Source organism: Schistocerca gregaria, chromosome 1 (assembly GCF_023897955.1).
Source record: "Schistocerca gregaria isolate iqSchGreg1 chromosome 1, iqSchGreg1.2, whole genome shotgun sequence".
NCBI lineage: Eukaryota > Metazoa > Arthropoda > Insecta > Orthoptera > Acrididae > Schistocerca > Schistocerca gregaria.
Genome location: NC_064920.1, coordinates 340,819,242 through 340,838,061, shown reverse-complemented (window position 1 = coordinate 340,838,061; position 18,820 = coordinate 340,819,242). Strand labels below are relative to the sequence as shown.

The window sequence follows — 18,820 nt, the reverse complement described above, 5'->3', positions numbered from 1 at the left end:
ATTCCAACCATTACCTTTTCAAATCGCGATATTTAAATACAACAGAAAACAGAAAATTATAAGGCTGTATACTTACAAACTCATCAGCAGCCAGCCGTGTATCATTGGACCATTTATTCTTTTGTTCTTTGTTATTAGTTTCTGACGACTGTTCCTTATTAGTGTCACATCTCGCATAGTACAAAGGGATTTCAATAAGCAGCGTCTGCTGATTCTGAGGGACCTGTAGTGGGCTTAATAATGAGGTTTAACAGATCATGATACAATTTCTAGGATAAAGGTATAAGTTGTCCTACGCTAAAACAAGTACAACCAATTTCAAACGTTATCTCTAAAATAGATAATAGCAACAAAAATCAAAATATGACAATGACAGCGTACTTAAAACTTATTAGGACTTAACTGAATTTCATTGGCCCATTTGCTCTCATCTTCCACGTAACTACTTTCTGACAGTAGCCCCACACTTTTGTCAGATATCTCGCCGAACGAAGACATGTCAGACAGCGTCATCTGTGAATTCTGAGAGACCTGGAGGATCCAGGAGACAAGCTTTCAGTACATCATGTTTTAATTTAAGTATTGTAAATTACCTAGGCCTGAGGTTATAACTGAATGTGTCTATCAAACACCAAAAAGTGTTTGAGATTGTGGCATATCATTCTGCACTATTTTTGTTCACGTCGGCTGTAATTGGGTGTTTCCATTAGCTAATCAGTCACTGAATTATAGTTTTGGGAACCCAACTTAGAGAGATGACATTATTCTAAAAGTGATGTCAGTACTTGAATGCCTGAGCCGACCCCTTTAAAAAGCATTATATTTTTACACCTATTTCACAATATGTTTATCCAGTAACGTCTTTTGTTGCTATAACGTTTCCTCTTTCCTCAAAACATAGTATAATACGGGGTCATCAAACTAAAAGTAATCTCTGTCAGTATATCGAAGAATTAAAATTAGTGCTCTAGTAAATAAATGTGGAAATAGAACGGTATGGCCCCACACTAGGCGCCAAAAATGTAGTTAATTCTCTATGCAAATACAATAACCCTACAGCCAAAAGCTGTTAAAACGGATAAAAGGTATAAATATAAATACATTTATCACATACCTTCAAGGCCCAGATTATACATAAAAATTCCTCAGGGGCCATCTGATTGGCATTGAGATGACTCAGTAGGTGATTAACCATTTTATTTTACCACATGGTGAAATCATCAGTGCAAGAAGGTATAGGTTGCTGGAGTGGTGTCGGCTCATTATGTTGATCTGCAGGCAGGATAATGTGGTGCAAATTGGTCGCTGACTGACAACAATAGGCTTTTATCAACGAATCTCCTTGTACGTTAATTACGTTCGTTATTGGCTTTTAATGGTCTCAGGGACAGTTTGATTGGGCATGAATCCACTCAGTAACTGTACAAGTAACGGAGGAGGGAGGGTTAACTATTTCGTACCTTACAACATGATGGAATCGGTGACGTATGTAGGAGTAGGTTGTTGGTGTTCCGTCGATACGACATTTCTAGCTGCAGGTAGGCTGTTGAATGTCCATGAACCCATGGCTTTAAAGATGAAGCTGAGAATAGCTTAACCATATCCTGACCAATGCTTTCTCACCGGCCGGGGTTTCTGGGCGGTTCTAAGCGCTACAGTCTGGAACCACGCGACCGCTACGGTCGCAGGTTCAAATCCTGCCCCGGGCATAGCTGTGTGTGATGTCCTTAGGTTAGTTAGGTTTAAGAATTTCTAAGTTCTAGGGGACTGATGACCTCAAAAGTTAAGTCCCATAGAGCCATTTGAACCAATGCTTCCTTCATAATCTCTCTCCAGGTAAAATAGTTACGTTGCGGTTGTAAGAGAACTATTGACCTATTCGATCAATGTGGTGTCTTTTGTCGTCACTAATTAGAATGCTCCAAGCTGCATTTAAATGTGTAGGGGAAACAGCAGAGACACAGGCGAATATTCACGGATACGAATAACGGACTCAAACTGAAACAGTCCAACATAGAAGGGGAACTGAGTGTGCCATAAAATGACAATAGACATAATAATAAATATAGGAATGCAGAGTAAAAAACAGATTGAGAGGTCTTCAGAAAGAAAAATCAGAGTACTCTATGCAAAACACTGTGTGAATCATTTAGCGTGACCTCAAATGGGTGTCTACGAAGAGAATCTCTGAATGACGGCGCATGGTCATGAGTTGTTACAGTACAGCAAGGACTAAGGTAAAGAGGTGCACATGTTTCATCAGCAGAGCAGAGAGTTCTACTATCATGTCAAAAATATTATAAAACTAATTTCCAGTATAAAAGGTCAAGTTCATAATTATGACAGTCGAAACAGGAATAATTCCACAGACAAGTCAATATAAGGCCCCTATATAAAAGGGGTGAGCTATGTCTCTATATTTCTGGTAATAAAAAATGTGTTGTTGTTGTCTTCAGTCAAAAGCCTGGTTTGATGTAGCTCTCCATGCTACTCTAACCCGTGCAAGCCTCTTCATCTCCGAGCAACGACTGCAGCCTACAAACTTCTGAACCTGCTTACTGGATTCATCTCTTGGTCTCACTCTACTATTTTTACCCACCATGCTTCCCTTCAGTACTAAATTGGTGATCCCTTGATGCCTCAGAACGTGTCCTACCAACCGATCTCTTCTTCTGGTCAAGTTGTGCCACAAATTCCTCTGTCTCCAATTCTGCTCAGTACCTCTCATTAGTTACGCAGTCTACCCGTCTAATCTTTAGCATTTCTTGTAGCACCACATTTCAAAAGCTTCTATTCTCTTCTTGTCTAAACTGTTTATTGTTCATGTTTCACTTCCACACATGACTACACTCCACACAAATACTTTCAGAAAAGACTTCCTGACACTTAAATCTTTACTCGACGTTAACAAATTTCTCTTCTTCAGAAACGGTTTCCTTACCATCGCCAGTCTACATTTTATATCCTCTCTACTTCGACCATCATCAGTTACTTTGCTTCCCAAATAGTAAAACTCATCTACTACTTTAAGTGTCTCATTTCCTAATCTATCCCTCACAATCGCGTGCTTTAATTTGACTGCACTTCTTTAACAGCGTTTTGCTTTTGTTGATGTTAATCTTATATCCTCTTTTAACACACTGTCCATTCCGTTGAATTGCTCTTCTAAGTCCTTTGCTGTCCTTGACGTAATTACGAAGTCATCGGCAAACCTCAACGCTTTTATTTCTTCTCCCTGGATTTTAATTCCTACTCCAAAATTTCCTGTTGTTTCGTTTACTGCTTGCTCAGTATACAGATCGAATAACATCGAGGCCTGGTTACAAACCTGTCTTACTCCCTTCTCCGCCACTACTTACCTTTCGTGTTCCTCGACTCTTATAACTGCTATCTGGTTTCTGCACAAATTGTACATAACCTTTCACTCCCTATAATTTATCTCGTCAACCTTCATAATTTGAAAGAGAGTGTTACAGCCAACATTGTCAAAAGCTTTCTCTAAGTCTACAAATGCAATAAAGGTAGGTTTGCCTTTCCTTAACCTATCTTCTAAAAAAAGTTGTAGAATCAGTATTACATCGCGTGTTCCTACATTTATATGGAATCCAAACTGATATTCTCTCAGGTCAGCTTCTACCAGTTTTTCCATTCGTCTGTAAAAATTTTTATTATTTTGCAGCCATGCACTATTAAAATGATAGTTCGATGATTTTCACACCTGTCAGCACCTGCTTTCTTTGGCATTGGAATTATTATATTCTTCTTGAAGTCTGAGGGTATTTCGGCTGTCTCACGCATCTTGCTCGCCAGAGAGAATAGTTTTGTCGTAGCTGGCTCTCCCAAGGCAGTCAGTAGTTCTAACGGAATGTTGTCTACTCCCGGAGCCTTGTTACGACTTAGGTCTTTCAGTGCTTTGTCAAATCCTTAACGCAGTATCATATCTTCCATTTCATCTTCATTTCCGCCTTCTTCCATTTCCGTAATATTGCCTTCAAGTTCATCGCCCTTGTATAGATCCTCTATATACTCCGCCCACCTTTCTGCTTTCCCTTCTTTGCTTAGGGCTGGTTTTACATCTGACCTCTTGATATTCATAGAGGTGGTTCTCTTTTCTTCAAAGGTCCTTTTAATTTTCCTGCAGGCGGTGTCTGTCTTACATCTAGTGATATATGGTTCTACTTCGTCACTTTTGTCCTCTAGCCATTTCTGCTGAGCCATTTTGCACTTCCTATCGATCTCATTTTTGAGATGTTTCTATTCCTTTTCACCTGCTCCATTTACGGCATTTTGTAAGACATATACAAAAATTAATTGTGATAAATGAAGGACTTAATAAATGTTAACACCTTATATTTACAATCCCACTGACCGTGAGCAATAGATTTGCTATTCATTTTACTTAGGTACATATTGTACATAATTTGTTAAGTATTACTGGTACTCCTCCTTTCGCTATTTCTTAGTATACAAAACTGTGTGTGCTTCTATTCTTGTGTTTCTTTATAATGTAATGTGTTCCATTACACTATATATAATGATTCGATCACAAGTGAATATGTCAATGACAATAATGGTAACAACGTTGGCAATGTGTGGACAAAACACACAACAACATATCCTCACACCCAAGAACAACTGTGGGTTATAAGCAAACACCTTTTAAAATAACACTCAAAACAAGTTTGGCACTGATAATGTTAAAACTGCATAAACATTTATAGACAAAGGTAGAAATAGATGTGCTTCATTTTGAACATTATTTCTAGTACTGGGGTTCTGAAAGGGTAATACAAATCAGAACAGAGTAATGACCATATACTTACAGTCTCACCACTAATGTTCCATTCATTATTTTCTTTTTCGAAAGCAAAATTTGGCCGGTGTTTCCCACTTGTGCCAGCTCTTGTAGAGAACGAAAACATCTCTGGCGAGTTTTTCTGTGGCTTCTCAGACGCCTGAAATTGGTAGCAATGTCTGGATTAGTGCCTAATCATTCATTTGCAGTGCGGAATCTTTGAATTTGCTAAAACGGGCATAGGTTTCCTTAAAATGTTTGGGCAACATAGCGATAAACAAAAAAACAATAATCTCTTTTAAGTTGTATAACAAATTTTAACAATTCGCAGCTTTTACTGCAATCAATACTGTGTGTGGACAAAACACACAACAACATATCCTGACACCCAAGAACAACTGTGAGTTATAAGCAAACACTTTTTAAAATAACACTCGAAACAATTTTGGCACTGATAATGTTAAAACTGCATAAACATTTATAGACAAAGGTAGAAATAGATGTGCTTCATTTGGAACATTATTTCTAGTACTGGGGTTCTGAAAGGGTAATACAAATCATAACAGAGTAATGACCATATACTTACAGTCTCACCATTAATGTTCCATTCGTTATTTTCTTTTTCGAAAGCAAAATTTGGCCGGTGTTTCCCACTTGTGCCAGCTCTTGTAGAGAACGAAAACATCTCTGGCGAGTTTTTCTGTGGCTTCTCAAACGCCTGAAAGTGGTAGCAATGTCTGGATTAGTGCCTAATCATTCATTTGCAGTGCGGAATCTTTGAATTTGCTAAAACGGGCATAGATGTCCTTAAAATTTTTGGTCAACATAGCGATAAACAGAAAACAGTAATTACTTTTAAGTTGTATAATACATTTTAACAATTCACAGTTTTTACTGCAATCAATACTGCCAATAAATATTCTGAATACATGTATTCCCTTTGTAGATTGTAAAAGTATAACAACACTCTGACATTAAATACAGGTAATGTAGGAGAAATCTGAACTAAAATGTATTGCAGTTGCTGGAATACTACAAATACAGTACGTGACGAAAAGTGACCGGATGTAGCACTGACAAACGAGTGCGTTAAGTGGTTGATGTCAGGGTATTCACCCGAGTGGTCATTCGACGTGTACAGTGATTCAACACAGTAAGACTTTCTCTATTAAAATTCCCAAACGCAGAAAATCTGTGAGGTTGTGCAGCACATCAGAGATTTCTTACAGTAGACGCAAGTGGCCAGATTCAATATTTCGTTATGTGTAGAAGAAATTAATTAACTGAGTTGAAATTTACCTAACGTTCCACATGTTAGTCAGCTATTGCAGAGAACTTCAGGTACAGCTCAGGTAGAAAAATTATTAACAGAAACACGATTGGACGTGTCATTCACGATTGTGCTATTACCCGCAGTTCCCTAATTATAAGAACTCAGAAAGTTGTAGTTGAACATATAATCTGTGAGCAGTGGAAGTACACTTTTGAGCCGCTCCGTGGTATATGACGTGACGCTAATAGCGGGATGGGAGCAGAAATGTATTTTCTAGAATGTGCTGTAGAAACAGTGCAAGCCAGACGAAATGATGTCATTGTAAGGGTTTGTTTTCACTGGTATAATTCAGTTATAATACCATTCGTATTGACGTTTCAATGAGTCATGTGGGTAGGGTTGGAACCAGCCAATCGCATGAACTTCTCAGACTTTACGTGCTAGCCGTGTTGCCTTTACAGCAGCTACTTGCAGGACCATGCCTGCCAAAGGGTGAGAAGGGTGGCACGCGAGTCTGTCCACATGCGCTTGGAGGGACGTGGAACGTGTAGTAGAGACAAATACGCAGCAGCTATGGCCACCATCACTACTCGTTCCACCACCAACGACGACTTTTACAACAGACGGTAATTGCTTTTTTTTCTTTTGGTGTGCACAAATCTGTGAAATGCATGAGCATGTGGCAAGTTGTCTACAAGTCGGAAATTCCGATACTCAGCACTGCCATATCTCACTTACAGAATTATTTTTACCGAAAAATAGTTTTGTATATTTCCTTCTACTTCCTCCTTTAGTTCTTTTCATCTCATGTGTTGACATTTCCCCTAGGCGTTCGCTTTTTTCGTGCTTCTGTTGTTTGTGATTAGTTACTTTTAGATCTCTTTACCTCTTTTTCTTGTTCTATCTATCGATGAAAAGTTGATTGATATGTGTATCAAAAGTTTTAAACAGTCCCATGTTCCTTGCATATAATTTGATGTTTTCTTGTGTATGCATGTTACAGCCCAGAGTATGAAAAACAAGGGCTCTATGGTTCAAATGGCTCTGAGCACTATGGGACTTAACTTGTAAGGTCATCAGTCCCCTAGAACTTAGAACTACTTAAACCTAACTAACCTAAGGACATCACACACATCCACGCCCGAGCCAGGATTCGAATCTGCGATAGTAGCGGTCGCGCGGTTCCGGACTGAAGCTCATAGAACCGCTCGGCCACCGAGCCGGCACAGGAGCTCTATGACAATGCTGCAGTGCTCTGGGGGGGGGGGGGGGGGGGGGAAATCTAAAAGGAAAAATAAGAAACTGCTGGTTTTCTTGGACACGTTCAAAGCTATGACATGTCTATCAGCTAAACTATTTCGAATAAATCAATGTCTCTCATCTTTGTTTGGGTACCTGGAATGCCTATTCTCTATTCATAGGACGAATGGAAACAGATTTCACTATTAGGGCACCAGAACACAATGGCAAAATTCCTTTGAAAGTTGAACAGTATTAGAGTATCGCTTAACAAAACCGAAACAGAGTGAACAATGGGTTGTATTGTGAACAATGGAATTCGCCAGTATGTTGTCAAAGTTGCTTCTGTTACATTGTAGACGTTTCACTGGGAAGTCGTTACACCTCCTCCATATAGTCCCGATCTCTCTCCATGCAATTTCCATATTTTTTTGAGAGACTCGAAGAGTGACATTCGTGGCCGTCGATTTGCTTCAGATGAAGGGGCTCGTACCTGGGTTCAATCACAGCTCTAGAGATCATGAAGATTTTGACAGTTCTTTCTCACAGTGGTATAAATGTATTAATAGTTACGGCGATTAATTTTGAAATAATAAACAGTTTACTTGAGTTTTTTGCATTTGCGTCGTTTTGCACTCATGGAAGCGAGCATGGAAACGCATATGGTTCAGAAAGATCCTTATTTCTGTGTACCACACACACAAGTCTTCCCTTGGGAAGATGCGTCTAGATGCTTTCAACATGCAGCTCGGTGCAGTGCTCATAACTGATGTAGTGAGTGGAGAAAAAAATAGTGTCGTAATCAGTAGATTACGAGGAACCATGCCCTCAAGGGGTTGAAGGCAGAAAAAAGGCCACTCACTGTAAGAAATCGACAAGAAGTTATTCGAAACCTTTTGGTCTGCCTGCACACACAAAGTTCGCCAGGAATATCAACAAGAGTTTGAAAGACTTCTTTAATAAGGGGTTCCTGTACGGTTAAAAAATCATGAAATGTTCAATTTTTACTTTTTTACATTTTAAAAATCTACACACTTCCACCTTTCAATTAATATATAATTTGTTCAGTTCAGAATACTACAGCTATTTTTAAAATATTATAATATAATAATTATATTATAATGTAATGAAATTACAATATTATGTTCTGCAGGGGCTTGACTCACTGTGGCCCTGAAAAACTGTTGTCAAATGATGTACTCATGAATCTACATGGTCTTATATACATTCAGTGACGTGAAAGGTAATAAGTGTTACAAAAGAAGGGGTGTGGCTGACCTATGATAACTCGATAGATATCGCTCGCTCGATTGTCGTGTGTTTCATGTTTATTTACTCTTATGTAATCCTGAAAATATTTGTAGTGAATTCTGTTCACTGAAATCTCTGTTTTATTGAAGGACAACCATAGGTAAACGTAAAGCGACTAGAAATCCTCTGAAGGTTTTTAAGAAAAGGAGATACGTTGGAAAGCGGAAGGTAGGTATTATTACCGTAAACAATAAAGAAGATAACCAGGTGTGTGGACCTAACCTTGCTGGTACACCCACCCATTGCAATGAAAATGAAAAATAAAGTACTTCGCAGAGGAAACTTCGTTCAGCTAATGGAAAGTGTGAATGTTTTATGGGAGAACCGGATGTTAATGAAATATTTCATACGTCAGTCCTCAACGGAATAATTGCGAATTGTGTAAGATGTATTCAGTGTAGTTAACTCTGGAATTCTCTATAAAAAAACCACATAGTAGGGCCTACTTGCCAGTGAATTGGAACTGACATGTGGTAAGTGTTCAAACACAACTACCTTTTGGAACAGCGTTGCAGTAACTCCAAATGCGGAAAATGGTAGCAAAATCTAAGAACACGACATTAGGTTTGTTTATGCCTTGCGTACAGTTGGTAAGGTTGCTACTGCAGGTGCACTTTTCTGTGGCATCATGAATCTTACAAATCCACCGCCACCCAGTCACCAATCAAGTTCACGCACTATAATAGATTCATAGGGCCTAAAGTAGATGACGTCTGTATAGAATTTATGAAGAAAGCTGTGGAAGAGACATTCGATGGTACCTGGCATAAGCGGGGACACACATCTCTTCATGTTACAGTATCTGCCACCGGTATGTAAACAGACAAAGTTTTGGATGTAGCAGTAGAATATAAATATTGTAGATATCCTCAAAAAAGTAATGGTACACATGAAAATAATTGCACAGCTAACCATGGAGGCAGTAGTGGAGGAACGGATGTGGCTGTGTTGCTAATAGATTTCAACATTCTGTTGCGTGTGATAAAGTGCGATATGCGAAATACCTTGGTGAAAGTGATACAGCTTCAAACATATTCAAGAACTGAATCCCTGTGGTGATGATGCTGTAGTGCATAAATAGAACGTATTGGACACACACAGAAAAACAAAAACTCAGTGATGGGAACGGCTGGGATAGGAGGGGAAGATTAACTGACAGTGTAATTGACAAAATACAGAACTATTATGGAACGACTATTAGGCGAAACACAAATGAACAAGGCTGGTTGAGCTTTTTTTATCTTTTTTTATTTTCACTTTATTTTTTGTTTTTACGTTTCCAACCAGTGAAGGTCCCCATCATTACTTGTGACCCAAAGGAGAAAACAGTTGGTGTAAGTTCAACAAAGGATTGCTAGTGCCGGCCGCGGTGGTCGTGCGGCTCTAGCTCTGCAGTCCGGAACCGCGGGACTCCTGCGGTCGCAGATTCGAATTCTGCCTCGGGTATGGATGTGTGTGATGTCCTTAGGTTAGTTAGGTTTAAGTAGTTCTAAGTTCCAGGGGACTGATGACCTAGGATGTTAAGTCCCATAGTGGTCAGAGCCATTTGAACCATTTGATTGCTAGTGGTGAAGTGTACACTCATAAACATAGAGTGCCTGATGGTGTAATGGAGGTGACAAAACCTATTTTCAGAGAGTTTGAAGCACCTGATTGTTGAGAAGGTGTGTTCATGGAAAAACTCAAAACCTTAATGAAACTGTAAATAGTGTTATATGGTCAAGAACCCAGAAGAGTCGACTTGTTGGAATAGAAACACTTCACTTTGATGTGTATAATGCTGGTGCTGGTTTTAGTGATAGTACCGTTGTAAGGTGCAAAGTATTTCGAAATATGGGAATGAAGATGTGTTCAACATGGCATGAACGATGCTTGCTTTACACAAGGAATATCCTCAGGCTGCTCACAGGGCTTAAATAGCCTAGAGATACAGGTCAGAGTAAACAGGAGGAGGATAAAGAGGAATGGAGGAGGAGTTTGCAAATAATGAAGATAATCCATCCTATGGACCTGTAGTGCACTAAATAGGTAATTCAAACTTTGTCGCTCGATTCCCAAAAGTTTTATTTTTTCATACAACTAGCAGGTTTCCTCATGGTCTACCAAACCAATCTGTTTCAAATTTTCAGGAAATGTTACACAGTTCCTTTTTTCAAAAGACTGTATATTGTTGAATTTATAAGCAAAAAAATGGCACAAAAATAATGAATTTTCACAATAAAAATTTTAATATTTTAAAAACCGCTATGTTAATTTGTAGCCAGTACTCCAATAAATAATCTATGAGAATTTCAACTGCCTAGCTCAAATGCTTTCAGAGAAAACACGTAATTTACAAGCGCTCTTTCAACTTTGGAAAGACAGGGCTATCTGGAGCCCCTTAAATGTTTGCAAATGAATCAGTGTCTCAACGAACTGTTTGAAGCTGAAGATCCAGCTAGAAACCGGACGAGGTTAGGGAACGGCTTCTAACTACACCAAAAGCAGGTAAAAAATTACCTATCAGTGGGTACAGTAACAGGCAATGGAGGAAAAACAGCCATCCGAGGTGCAAGATTAGTTCAAATGGTTCAAATGGCTCTAAGCGCCATAGGACTTCACATCTGAGGTCATCAGTCCCCTAACCTTAGAACTGCTTAAAACTAACTAACTTAAGGACATCACATATATTCATGCCCCAGGCAGGATTCGAACCTGGGACCGTAGCAGGAGCTCGGTTCCAAACTAAAGCGCCTAGAACCGCTCGGCCACAGGGTCAGCTGCAAGAGTGGCAGGAGCAAGGTTCAATGAATGGCGAATTGATTAAGTGGTAAAGTCTCCGCACGTGGAGGACAAACGTGAGACAGCCGGCCTGGGTGGCCGAGCTGTTCTAGGCGCTTCAGTCTGGAACCGAGCGACCGCTACGGTCTCAGGTTCGAATCCTGCCTCGGGCATGGTTGTGTGTGATGTCTTTAGGTTAGTTAGGTTTAAGTAGTTCTAAGTTCTAGGGGACTGATGACCTCAGATGTTAAGTCCCATAGTGCTCAGAGCCGTTTGAACCATTTTTTTCATGACAGGATAGTACCATATGATCTGCAACCAAGCTCTGTTAGACTTAATAAAGGACGTGACTCTACTAAGGTGGCTGTAGCTTTACAAGATTCAGCAGGGCATGACGAAGATCAAGAGCCCTGGTGTCCCATATTCAAGCACTGTGCAATTTCGAAGGCAAGAATGCGTAAAATGCGGTGATAACTAAGAGATTAAAATTCAGCCGTCTGAGTAACTGAACGACGCTAATATGAGCAAAGCAATAGAAGCTAAGACTGCTGAGACAGCAGAAATTCCTGAAGATGACCGGCATAAATAATTCCTCTCACTAAGCACGAAGCTATATTTTCACTTCACCCTGGCAGGAAAAGCGATATATCTTTGAGTGCCAGGTAAGGGTCCATACACCCTGTGACACAAAACACTACCGAATCCCGCTAGCTCAGCGAGACAAGGTGGAAAGAGAACTTCACAGGATATTGCAAGATGATGTGGTCAAACCAGCAGTTAGCCCCTATAATGGCTCTATATTTACTGTACCTAAGAAAGACGAATCAGTCAGTCTGGTACTGCATGCTAGAAAATTAAATACAATTCCAGTAGTGGAGAGATCAGCCAAACCAATGGATGAGTTGCAGCAAAGTTTGATGAGGTGCTAAATATGATTATTGTGGGCCCTATGACTGAATACTAGTAGATCAGGCTAGTACCAAACTGCCGACAATATACACTCCTGGAAATGGAAAAAAGAACACATTGACACCGGTGTGTCAGACCAACCATACTTGCTCCGGACACTGCGAGAGGGCTGTACAAGCAATGATCACACGCACGGCACAGCAGACAAACCAGGAACCGCGGTGTTGGCCGTCGAATGGCGCTAGCTGCACAGCATTTGTACACCGCCGCCGTCAGTGTCAGCCAGTTTGCCGTGGCATACGGAGCTCCATCGCAGTCTTGAACACTGGTAGCATGCCGCGACAGCGTGGACGTGAACCGTATGTGCAGTTGACGGACTTTGAGCGAGGGCGTATAGTGTGCATGCGGGAGGCCGGGTGGACGTACCGCCGAATTGCTCAACACGTGGGGCGTGAGGTCTCCACAGTACATCGATGTTGTCGCCAGTGGTCGGCGGAAGGTGCACGTGCCCGTCGACCTGGGACCGGACCGCAGCGACGCACGGATGCACGCCAAGACCGTAGGATCCTACGCACTGCCGTAGGGGACCGCACCGCGACTTCCCAGCAAATTAGGGACACTGTTGCTCCTGGGGTATCGGCGAGGACCATTCGCAACCGTCTCCATGAAGCTGGGCTACGGTCCCGCACACCGTTAGGCCGTCTTCCGCTCACGCCCCAACATCGTGCAGCCCGCCTCCAGTGGTGTCGCGACAGGCGTGAATGGAGGGACGAATGGAGACGTGTCGTCTTCAGCGATGAGAGTCGCTTCTGCCTTGGTGCCAATGATGGTCGTATGCGTGTTTGGCGCCGTGCAGGTGAGCGCCACAATCAGGACTGCATACGACCGAGGCACACAGGGCCAACACCCGGCATCATGGTGTGGGGAGCGATCTCCTACACTGGCCGTACACCTCTGGTGATCGTCGAGGGGACACTGAATAGTGCACGGTACATCCAAACCGTCATCGAACCCATCGTTCTACCTTTCCTAGACCGGCAAGGGAACTTGCTGTTCCAACAGGACAATGCACGTCCGCATGTATCCCGTGCCACCCAACGTGCTCTAGAAAGTGTATGTTAACTACCCGGGCCAGCAAGATCTCCGGATCTGTCCCCCATTGAGCATGTTTGGAACTGGATGAAGCGTCGTCTCACGCGGTCTGCACGTCCAGCACGAAAGCTGGTCCAACTGAGGCGCCAGGTGGAAATGGCATTGCAAGCCGTTCCACAGGACTACATCCAGCATCTCTACGACCGTCTCCATGGGAGAATAGCAGCGTGCATTGCTGCGAAAGGTGGATATACACTGTACTAGTGCCGACATTGTGCATGCTCTGTTGCCTGTGTCTATGTGCCTGTGGTTCTGTCATGTGATGTATCTGACCCCAGGAATGTGTCAATAAAGTTTCCCCTTCCTGGGACAATGAATTCACGGTGTTCTTATTGCAAATTCCAGGAGTGTATTACGTTTCGGTATGATGGAAAGATGTAATAGTTGATCTGACTCATTTGACTTGGGCATACCAAAGACAGTCTTTGTGAGATTCCTGGGTCAAGTTCTGGGACGTGTTATCAAAACCGGTGATTGTCTACACTGACAATTTGCTAATAGCTGTGAAATTCTGGATCACACTAAGATATAAGTGAGAGTACTGAAGAACTTTTACTTAAGTGGAGTTACCATAAGACTGAGAAAGTATGTGTCTGGACATTTGGAACGCCCAATTTTTACATATAATGGACAATATCGGGATATTGCCTTACCCAGAAAAACTCGAGAGTATTCGGGAAGTTCCAAAACCAAAGCACATGACATTGGGAATGGCCTGTTTCTAAAGAAAATATTGATAAACAATTGTTTTAATGCTATTGTCTTCATTTACCACTGTATTGAGTAGTATATTGGTTATTCATTTTGATACAGATGTGCAAAGTTTGTAAAAAACGTGTGAGCAATCTTTATATTATTCCTTATTTTGACAGATAAATGTGCTTTGATTCTTGTATTCTGTTATGCTGCGATATTTCTCATCCTAATAAATGTAATAATTTCATCTTAAATGAATATTATTATGAAAATAATAATAATACACTGACGAAAAAAAATTCGCAACAGCAAGAGGAAGTTGTACGATTTAGTTGAAGTTGGTAGGCGTGTTTCTACGTCTGAAAAATGATGTCTATTCAAATTGTTTCGCGCCAATCGCATAACGTTACAGTACGAGGATGCAAATCAGGGTTGCTTGAAATACGCGAAATAATGGTCTTGGGCGTCAGTTACCTTTGAAATTGTACTTCGTGGGTTGATGTTACTAAAAAATGGTTCAAATGGCTCTGAGCACTATGGGACTCAACTGCTGTGGTCATCAGTCCCCTAGAACTTAGAACTACTTAAACCTAACTAACCTAAGGACATCACACACATCCATGCCCGAGGCAGGATTCGAACCTGCGACCGTAGCAGTCGCACGGTTCCGGACTGCGCGCCTAGAACCGCGAGACCACCGCGGCCGGCTGATGTTACTAAAGAATGCATTTAAAGCGAGAAAGACGTCGTTATCAACACCTCACTGTGATTTAACGAGTTCGAGTGATAGGGCTACGGGAATCTGGATGTTCCTTTTGCGAAACTGTAGAGAGACTGGGCAGTAATGTAGCCACTCTATATGATTAAAGCAGCGATGGTCACGAGAATGTATGCTCGCAAGAAGACAGCCACGTGGCACTACCGAGTGGGAATACCATCGTGTACGGCGTACGGATATGGCGCAAGCATCTGCAGCGGAAAACTGAGCGGCAGTTGGCATCACACTGACACAACGAACTGTTACAAATCGGTTTATTCAAGGACAGCTCCGCAAAAAACGCCCTGTAACGCGCGTTTCTCTGACCCCAAACTACCACTTTGTCTGACTTCATTGGTTTTAAGCAAGAGTTCATCAGAGATCAGTTGTGTCTTCTGATGAAACCTGGTTCTGTCTCGGTGTCAGTGACAGCCCTGTGCTGGTTAGTAGGAAACCAACCTGTCTGCGAGCTAGACACACTGGGCCTAAATCAGTAGTCATTGTTTGAGGTGGAGTTTCATATGACGGCAGAAAAACTCCACTCTCCCTGACTACAAATTTGTACGTAAATCTGGTGATTCGACTTGTTGTGTTGCCATTCACGAACAGCTTTCCGGAAGTATAACGCTCGACAATGTATGACAAAGTGTGCACGTTTACACGCTTGCATTCAACATTCTGATGGTTACACCGGTTATTAATGTACCAGCATTTCACATTTTTAATGGCTTATCCCGCACTTACATTAACCAGTGATCTGGCAATCACTCAAATTTGTTATCAGTCTAATGTATTCTCTAAATGTCATTACTCTACATTAATCATTTTTTGGTGTTGCGATTTTTTTTTTCGGTCTTTGTTGTTGGAGCAGTAGGTTCATGATCAAGAAACCTGATAAAAACAGATAGAACTGTAGTAGTAGGGCAAGCTATGTAAGGCCCCATGTCGCACTGTTGCAAGATTTATTCCAGGTAATGGATCATAGGTGGTGGCGATAGATATGGCAATGATGCAATGACATCTTAGCGGGAAGTTCAAATTTTGGCAGGAAAATAGGTCAATTGGGCTACCTCCACTAACCTAACCCCTTAGCCTCTATCCTTACCACACCCTCTCCCCTCCCCAGAAAATGGTGGGAAATTCAAATTTTGACAGAAGTAAGGTCACTGGTGCTACCTCCTTTAATCTAAGTCATCCAGCAGGAAAAATACTCAGCCTGTGCTGGGCTTCTGGATAGGTGGACGTAAGTCTTTATTTTGCAGGCAGTCTTTATTTAAACAATTTGAGGCAGTAGCTCCATCCAGTGTGTCCACCATGAGGTCTGGATTCCATCTGACCTAGTACACAGTACTGCCACCAGAGGGCGCTGTCATCCCTCCCATGATATAATCCAATATGGCGGCCTGGGGGCAAAAATGGCAGATAAAGGACTCAACCTGTGCTGGGCTGCTGGATAGAGGAAGGAGTATACTTACTTTATTTGGAACAATTTATTTAGAGATGGATTTCATGTAGTTCATTTATTGCACTGATACAAAACACTCGCCCTGACTTGCTTGTGGTCATGCTACATAGCCTACAGAGCTGCAAACTACTCGTAAATTATCGAAATAAAGCAGTACACTGATGTACAAACACACAAACAACTTGTAAATTGTCAAAGAGTGATGCATCTAAAATGCTCTGCAAACTCACTCACAACACTTTTGAACGTAAAAAACACTTTTGAACTATCATCAGCTGCAGTGTATCAGAGGGTCCAAATCAAGCACATGCCCATGCCCCCGCAAGCCACCACTGGAGAGACGAATGCAACGTCTCAAGCCATTGCTCTCAGGTCACTACCGCATACAGACCATAAGTGAAAGCTGCATCTAATTTCGAGTATACAGTTAGAATTCTTCAAATCTTATACTGACGTCACATGTCTATGTAAATAAGAGCCAAGAAACCCTCTGGACGTGCATTTGTTTATCATCGCTGGCATGATGCCTCTCTACCTGAAGCCCAGCAAAGACCTAATTGTCAAGCTACTGACCCTCGCAGATGCAGCTTAAAGGTTCTCAATGCTATACTGAGGTCACCGTTCGCGCTATAGATATCTGTAACAATGCTTCCCAGAATAGTACAGGGCGCATTGTTCCTAGTGATCCTAATAGGACATGTAAGATGCCTCCAGGCACACACATGTTTACTGGGAGTGACGTCTACCTGCAATTCCAGCATCAAGCAATAGTCATCTGCAAGGCGGCTCACCTGCGATGGTGCAACTAAAAGGTTCTGAATGTTATACTGACAACACATGTCTATGTAAATAAAAGCCAAGTCTACCTGGTTCAAAATGGTGCAAATGGCTCTGAGCACTATGGGACTTAACATCTATGGTCATCAGTCCCCTAGAACTTAGAACTATTTAAACCTAACTAACCTAAGGACATCACAGAACACCCAACCATCACGAGACAGAGAAAATACCTGACCCCCAGGAATCGAACCCGGGAACCCGGGCGTGGGCAGCGAAAACGCTACCGCAAGACCAACAGATGCGGGCCAAGTCTACCTTTCAGCAATAGTAAATTGGTGCAGAAATAGGTTACAGTCGCTTTTGTAGGAGCTTTCATGTTGTCTCAGATTGTCTGTATGGAAATTCTTCTCCTAACAGGAGCTGTTTACGAAAAAAGGCCAGAATAACACCGATTCATTCTTCCTGATAGTCTTAACGAGGCACCCTGTCCATCACATGTTACCTTTCCCAGAAATCGTGATGTTCTGCTTTCAACATATGGCTCAGAAACGGTAAACGTTGTCTCTGCTATGTAGAGGCTCCTACATCCCAGCACAAAGGATGTCTTGAGCATGAATGCAGCAGTCTGATCGGCTCTTACTGCATTTACCTTCCAATTACTGATACTGCCTCCCTTGGAAACACTGTCCACTTTCTTCTTTCTTTCTGTTGGCAAGACTCTCAGTGGCCAAACTGTTTTGGACAGATCGTCCAAGACGGAAAGACAGTTGCTCAGTTACGGTGCTCTGCCACTGAGAATGGAAGCCTGAATATTATAGCTTGAAACCGTTCTCCAACCCGCCAATATATCACCGCTTGCCGTGTCGAGGTAGTAAATATACAATTCATATCCTCCGCAATTGAAAATCGCCCCTTTTGCATCATGCATATAGCTATCGACCACCAGACACTCTTATAAATACTGCAAAGACACACCGTAGGTATACTCCTCATTGCACTAGATATTTTCCGTGAGGTCGGGCGCCCATCCACTTCAGCCAATGGTCACAAGTCATCTGGTCCCGACACATGACCAGTGCGCCCCCAGTGGACTGAAGTCACTCTCAGAACTGTTGTACGAAGTCAGGGTCCATTCCTTTTGGCACAAATACGTTACTGTTTATGACCCCAACCTCCTTGCTTGCTTGCTTTCTACACCCATCTCCAGACTCTGGGATTACAAGAACATATGTAATTTCACATGGTTTTCCAGAATATCATGCCATTATCGTGACACACTCGTACATATACCCAGAGACTATTGTACAAAGGCTGGGTCAGTTTCCCTCGGCATGAAGGCTTCGCCGTTTCTGGTCCCGACCTGCTTGCTTGCTTGTTTTCTATACCGATCTACAGACTTCGGGATTACAAGAACACATGTTTACCTGAATATTATACCATTTACGCGATATTTCTCGATATCAAGCACATAACAATATTGCTTGCATAGCTGTATTGTTCGTGCAACGTAATTCCAAAGATATAGACTGGAAATCATTGCTCTAGAAACCCAAAACTTAAGAAAGATGGAGCATGCTGTAAACCGCTGAGTAACTAGAAACTCCAAAGACCTTTACGTGAAAACTCAAAAAATGAAGGAACTTGATATTTTCTCTCACGAATACCAATGTCGGTGATGTAACA

General features: G+C 41.8%; 1 protein-coding gene across 1 annotated transcript in view; it reads right to left on the bottom strand.

The window, feature by feature from the left end:
* Positions 1-381: 381 nt before the first annotated feature.
* The window catches only part of LOC126346048 (uncharacterized), a 56,311-nt gene continuing 37,872 nt past the window's right edge, over positions 382-18,820 (bottom strand). The window contains exons 4-5 of the mRNA XM_050002157.1: positions 5,382-5,513; positions 382-531 (exon numbers count right to left, since the gene is read on the bottom strand). Of these exons, the coding sequence (XP_049858114.1) occupies positions 382-531; positions 5,382-5,513 (282 nt within the window). The remainder of the gene's footprint in view (positions 532-5,381; positions 5,514-18,820) is intronic.